Genomic DNA, 6801 nt, shown 5'->3' on the forward strand with positions numbered 1-6801 from the left:
TATCCAAGCGGGCAAATTTTTTAGAAAACCTTGGTTTGGTCCAAAACCAAGGTTTTTGGCCTCCAAAATCATTGTTTTATGAAAAGCCAAAAAATGTTGGTTTTTAAAAAATGTGATTCTTTTTTTTTTCCTTCCTACATTGTAATACTATCTCAAATCCTTAATATAAGAACTTGTTGATTAATTTGAATATATTAAAAAAAATTAATTAAATTAGCTATTTGTAATAAATAGATGTTATTTTTCCTAAAATACCCTTTCTATTCATGTGTATTTGTTAGAAGTACCATTCAATAAAAGATTTAATATGTGTAACAACTACAAGGACTACTTTGAAAAAAATAATAAATATGATAAATAAAATGTATCGAGATTTTATATTTAAGAGCAAATTGAATATCAAAATAGCTCTTATATTAAAGACCAGAATTAGTATATTGTTAAAAAAAAGCTAGTTGTGAAAAAAAAATATTATGGGGTTTCATATTTAAAATCTTTAAGGTAAAATAATATTTTTCTGTTGGCAAAAAAAATCATTTTTCTAAAAACATTTAATCTTATATTTTAGAAATATATATACACATATTAATTATTTATTAATTATATTTTTATATATTATTTATTATGTTGGCAAAAAATATATTATTAACAAATTTATTACTTCAAATAAAAATATATTCTAAAATCTATCTTTTATGTAATTATCATATTAACTTATGTCTTTTTTAATAATTTATATATGTAAAAAATACTTCTATTGACGACTATCCAAACATTCTTACTTTATCAAAATCACTTTTTTACAAAATTTATTCTTTTAAAATCCATTCTCAAAAATAACTTTTTTCTAGAAACTATTTTTTAAACAATAATTTAATTTTATCTAAACACCTTCTTAAAGAGCTTTTAAGGGTTAAAAGCACTTTTGGCATGTTTGATGGTATTTGGAATAGCTTAAAAAGCTAAAAGCTTATATCAAAATAACAAAAAATTAAGTCAAAGGCTAAAATTTGATGTCTTTGATGTTAGAAAAGGAGAAGAGAAAAAAATGTGGGCCTTACTTTAAAAAATTTACGGCCATAGGGAGAAGTTAAATCACCAAGAGAGCATAAATTAATTCCTACTCTTTAGATTTTATTTATAAGACAAAGAAAAAGAAATTTTATTGTTTCCTTTATATTGTAGAGAGAGAAACTTTTCTTTGAATGTATAATTTTACACTTCATTAATTATTTGTTGACTTTGTTTTCATGATGTTTAATTTATATTAAATAAAAATAAAATTAAAAACTTATTTAATTTTAAATAAGAGTTAATAAAATTTAAAATTTTTCTTAGTTTGTTTGAACTATAGGACCATAAGAGTAGTCTTTACACTCCATAATATAATATGTTAGTTAATCTTGTTCACAAAATAGGGAATGTTAGTTAAATCATTAAATACTAGCTTCAACTTTTAATATAAGATCTCGTTTAACTTTTATTTTGGTCCTAAATATAAAACCCCAATCAAGTTTATCTCTCATATTTATTCATTTTTTTCAAGATGGTCATTCTAATAATGACAGTTCAAACCAATAAACTTGATTAGCAAAAATATTTTAGAAAAGACAATACTTATTTATTACAATGTACTCAAATTAGTTAACCAGCACTTATATTTAGGGTTAGAGGTAATATGTTTTAATTTTTTGAGCTGCGTGATTTAGTTATTTGATGCTTATATTTTGAACTAAAAAGAATGTTATTTAAGACCATTTTAAGTTATTTTATAAACAAACTTGCATTTTCAATAATTATTCAAAGAATTTTACTTTCACAAACCAATTTATTTACAAAGCTAATCCAAACAATTTTTTTACTTTTAAAAATTAACTTTTATAAAATCAAATCTAAATATAAATCACATTATCTAATCTAACTTCTATCTAATCTAACTTTTTTTTTTGCTAAAGCATAGGTATCCTTCTATTGGAGACAATCCTATTTGAGATATTGTTGGGCACTAAATATGGAATATCTCTCCCAGCAAGAATTCGAATCTTGGTTCATACGTTGTGAGGACTAGCTTCTTCCGCTAGATTTAACTCTGTTGGTTAATCTAACTTTTTTAAAAATCAAATTAAATAAGTTATTTATTTTACTACTAATCCATACGGACTCATGGATATATCTGTTAGCGGTAATGCCCACTATTTTTTTTTTTTGGCATAGGTTTTTTTTTTTATGAGAGAGAGAGAAGAGATAAAAAAAAAAAAAGAATAAAATTGGTTACATGCGTCATTTGGCTCCGACCAAAAGAAAATAATTTTTTTTGGGTACAGAAAGAAAATAACAATTGGTTACATGTACCGCCACTTGGTCTCTCTGATATCCACAGGAGACCACACCACAAAAACGGAATCATGTGTGCAAATTTTATTTTTATTATGTTTTTTTTTTTTTTAAATTCTCTTCATTCCTGATTCGTTCTTCGCATTTTTGGCCGAAGTTCTTCCCCGTTATTATTGAAACAATACGACATTCCCACTGTAGTCTTTAATCTATCAAGTGTGGAATGGATATGGAAAAGCTTATGCATGCGGTTCGGTACCATGGGTATGGTGGAGGCCCTTCTGCCTTGAAGGTTTTCTCAGCTTCATAGCTTTCTCTGTAGTCTTTGCTGCATTTTCTTTCTCTTCCAATTTATGTTTAATGGAATTTCTTTTCCTTTTCTTGTCTCATTTAAAAGGAGGAAATGCGGAACTTTGATTTGGGGCTGAACATACAAGTCTTAATGTGTCGGCGTTTTTTTATTAAAAAAAAAAAAAATCATCAGTGATGTAACTTGATATTACTAAATGACCGAAATTGTTGTACTGTCATTCCACCAGCTTCTTTTATGTTAGAGTGGAAGATTTCAGTGCTTTGAAAGTCCATGGATTCTTTGGAATAAGAATCATATGTATTTTTTATACATCATTTGAATCTAATAATTGATCATTGATTTGCTGTATCTGTATTCTGAAGGATATCTCCGGGGTGGTGGTCAGACATACATGGCTCAATAGATCTTACTTTGTCAATGATAAGGCTAGTTTTAAACTGGATGCTTAATTTCAAGCATCAGTATAGTATTGAATAGCTGCATTGAATAGTTTAACTAAAACAAATCATGCGAATCTAGTGCAGTAGTTGATGTCATACTAAATTTCAAATGTAACTTCACACGGCAGAATGCATCTGGGAAAACAAGAAAAAGAAAAGGCAACTCTGGGGTCACTGCTCCAAGATTTTGTATTCCGCCCTAATGCCCCTTGTCCTTTTGATATTGAAAAGAAGAACGAAAAAAGAAAAAGAAAAGGAAACTCTCTGGTTTCGGATCATTCATATGGCATTTGCTGAGATTTGTTTAATTGTGTTTGAAACCATATATCTCTGTAGATAAAAACTTAGTAGATTTTATTGTAAGCATTGGCTGTTTGAGGAAGCAATGATAGATCATGGTTCATTGGCTGAATGATTTTATGGAGGATGGGTGGACATATCATTTCTATTCATGTGTTGCATGCTTCAGGAAAATCACTTTTTTTGAACTCATGTTACGGGGAAATGTTTATTTTACCATTTATCAATGGTATTGATGTTTTATGCTTTATGCTTATTGCAGCATGACCAAGCTCCTATACCCAATCCAAACAAAGACGAGGTTTTGATCAAAGTGGAAGCATCTAGTATAAATCCATTTGATTGGAAAGTTCAAAAAGGCATGTTGTGGCCACTTTTACCTAGAAAGCTCCCTTATATACCCGGTACCTTTCCTTTTCATTTCTGTAACCTTCATATAAAAGATACTTATCTGTACTTAAATAGGTGCAAAACTCTTATAGCAGTATTTTCATGAAGGTGTCTTTCAGTAGGAACTGATGAGTATATCTATATCTCCTAAAGCAAGTATATGAAATTTATATGTGATATATTTCCCTTTCAAGTAACATTTGCCACTGCACTGTCAACTCCTTTGTCCTGTATATATCACGACTACTTTGTGCCAGTGAACTGAATTTTTGGCTATTTTGAATGGCATCTAATATATCATCAATGGCCTATCTACGTTCATTTCTGAATGCACTTAAACATATCGTAGTGGAGATGCATTTCTATAACTTCCCCACACGATCAGTAAAATATCTGGAATCAAGAGTACGTAATTGTTATCATGTCACTTGCATGATACAACTGCACAGTTTCATATCCAACATGGCATCGAGAGCTTCAGATATATGCAGCTACTATTGGTGTGGCTTGTCGGCTTGTCAATTCAACTTACCATATGGTTTACAAATTTGAATTTTGCACCACCAATCTTTGTAAATCACTGAACTGGGAATACTCCATGCCAACGCAGGAGTTGATGTAGCCGGAGAGGTCATTGAGGTTGGTTCAGGTGTTAAAAGATTCAAGCCAGGAGACAAAGTTGTATCTGTTGTTAATGTCTTGGTAAGTTGTCTTGCACATGATATTTGTTTTTGTCCATCCTGTTCATTAAGTTGAGCACATCTAATATCTGCACTACTGCTTCTATTAATAAGATTTAATCAATATACCAATATATATGTGTGTGTGATCAAATTTTATGAATTAGCATTATTCACAAGTTATGAATACTGCATCTCACTCTTCAGATTTTGTGCAATGCATGGGAAAACTTGTATAGTTGGAAGGATATCTCTATAATTAATAAGTAAATACTGAGGCAGTTTTAGATCTTCCCCTTCCTATCAAAATATTTATTGATTGCCATACATATTTTTATTGTTTGATAAATTGGTCAAAATATCTTTGTAAGAATATTCAGTTGCTATGATAATTTTAGTTTATAGCATTTCAAAACAGATTACAACATTTTTGTATAATCTTAAGTGAACTTCTTTCTCATGAATTCGTGCTGTCTCTTCTATCATTTGAGGTAAGTTATTTATTGCTTTTTATCTTTATTGTTTCCCCTATCTAATCACGTGCTGCATTTTGTGGTTATGTTAAATACTTTTGGTTCACTCTACCATTCTCATGGTCTTTTAGCATAGCTGATTTTGTTCTATTCAGAAAATCGTCTTGTTAGAATTAGAATAATGAATGAAAATCATTCATAGGTATGTGCCTAACTACTTGAGATTTCTGGATAAGTGGTTCCTCTATTTGTATCAAAGCTTCCTTTAGTAAGTGGTCAGTACTTTGGTCCTCACTACTTTGGTTCTCCTGAAAAAGTGAATAAATTGTAGCATAAAGTTTTGATGTGCATATTCCTTTGCCTTTTGCCCCATTTTTAAAATATTAGAAGGCTCTGTTAAAACTATACAAGAAAGAGAAGAAATCAGCTAATCAAAGCATTAAACTCCTGACAAATGTACATATTCTTTGCCTAAGTTTTAAGTCTAACGGCCTTTTCTTTTCATGAGTAGCATGTTAATGATTAAAGTATTGATCAACTTCGAAAATCTGCAATTGAAGTTTGTATGGGAAACTCAATCGTTCGTGTGTGTGTGTGCGTGTGTGTGTGCGTGTGTGCGTGCGCGTACGTGTCCATTTCTTTAAGATCAAGCATCACCTTTGTAATTCGAAGATTTATCTTAACCTCTTGGAATTTAATTTTGCACGGCAGAATGGAGGCGCGCTAGCCGAATTTGCTGCTATTAATGAGAGCGTCACTGCATTGAGGCCACCTGAAATCTCAGCATCAGAATGTGCTGGTTTGCCTGTTGCCGGTCTCACGGCTCACCAGGCACTCCAATCTGCAGGGATCAGACTCAATAATGGAGGCGGTGAACACAAAAACATATTGGTTACTGCTGCATCAGGTGGTGTAGGTCACTATGCAGTTCAACTGGCAAAGCTAGGAAACACTCATGTGACAGCCACCTGTGGAGCTCGAAACCTTGAACTAGTCAAAAGCTTAGGAGCTGATGAAGTCATCGACTATAAGACCCCGGAAGGTGCCGCCTTGAAGAGTCCATCAGGTAAGAAATATGATGCAGTGATACACTGTGCAGTTGGGATTCCTTGGTCTACTTTTGAACCTAACCTGAGCACTAATGGAAAGGTTATAGATGTAACTCCTAGTGCTAGTACATGGATGACATTTGCTCTTAGGAAACTTACCTTCTCCAAAAAGCAAATTGTGCCTCTTCTTTTGATTCCAAAAGGAGAGAGCCTTCAGTATCTGGTTGATTTGGTGAAGAATGGGAAGCTTAAGACTGTAATAGATTCCAAGCATCCTTTGAACAAGGTTGAAGATGCTTGGGCTATGAGTATTGCTGGTCATGCTACTGGGAAGATCATTGTGGAGCTGTAGATACATAGTGCTAAAGTGGAAATAAAATAAATGGGGGAAATTAATCTTTTCATCCCTGTATGTGTAGCTTAGTCCTTAAACTGTAACTCGATGCAATTTTGACTTGATGTAACTTAATTCTTGTGCGTTTAACCATTTAGAAGTTTGGTCCCTATATTTTAAAAAAATTAAATATTTTAGGAAACTTGGGGAGCAAGATTTTAAATTGCTAAAGCCATAAGAATTGAGTAAAGATTGAGTTATAATTAAGTTAAAGTTTAAGGATGAGTTGTATTGTGTTAAAGTTTAGAGGATAAATTACAACTCAGTCAAAGCTATAAGGATCAAAAGATTAATTTTCCCAAAAAACTATGTTTACGATGTGATTTTTTTGTTTTTCATGAATAAGATCTCATTTGACTTGTCTGTGTCTTTAATTATTACAAATAATTTATATGTTTGGATTTCCTATGGAAAGCTATTGAGGTTTG

At 31.3% G+C, this 6801-nt stretch overlaps 1 protein-coding gene across 2 annotated transcripts; it reads left to right on the forward strand.

Moving 5' to 3' along the window:
- Positions 1 to 2490: 2490 nt before the first annotated feature.
- On the forward strand, positions 2491 to 6515 carry LOC114751091 (chloroplast envelope quinone oxidoreductase homolog). 2 transcript variants are annotated; one of them, XM_028939759.1, is made up of 4 exons: positions 2491 to 2626; positions 3650 to 3791; positions 4388 to 4479; positions 5642 to 6515. In XM_028939759.1, the coding sequence occupies exons 1-4, from the start codon at positions 2558 to 2560 to the stop codon at positions 6329 to 6331; spliced, it is 993 nt and encodes a 330-aa protein (XP_028795592.1). In that variant the 5' UTR covers positions 2491 to 2557; the 3' UTR covers positions 6332 to 6515. The 2 variants fall into 2 exon arrangements, with proteins under 2 accessions (XP_028795592.1, XP_028795591.1); XM_028939758.1 differs by having other exon boundaries at positions 2527 to 2598.
- Positions 6516 to 6801: the final 286 nt, after the last annotated feature.

This window comes from Neltuma alba, unplaced genomic scaffold (assembly GCF_004799145.2).
Source record: "Neltuma alba isolate B1F8T4 unplaced genomic scaffold, ASM479914v2 tig00006742_pilon, whole genome shotgun sequence".
In the NCBI taxonomy this organism is placed as follows: Eukaryota; Viridiplantae; Streptophyta; class Magnoliopsida; order Fabales; family Fabaceae; genus Neltuma; species Neltuma alba.

Coding starts and splice junctions, on each gene's coding strand:
- LOC114751091 (XM_028939759.1), top strand. CDS start 2,558: ATGGATATGGAAAAGCTTATGCATGCGGTTCGGTACCATGGGTATGGT. Junction 2,627..3,649: donor GAGGCCCTTCTGCCTTGAAG/GTTTTCTCAGCT, acceptor TGCTTATTGCAG/CATGACCAAGCTCCTATACC. Junction 3,792..4,387: donor AAAGCTCCCTTATATACCCG/GTACCTTTCCTT, acceptor ATGCCAACGCAG/GAGTTGATGTAGCCGGAGAG.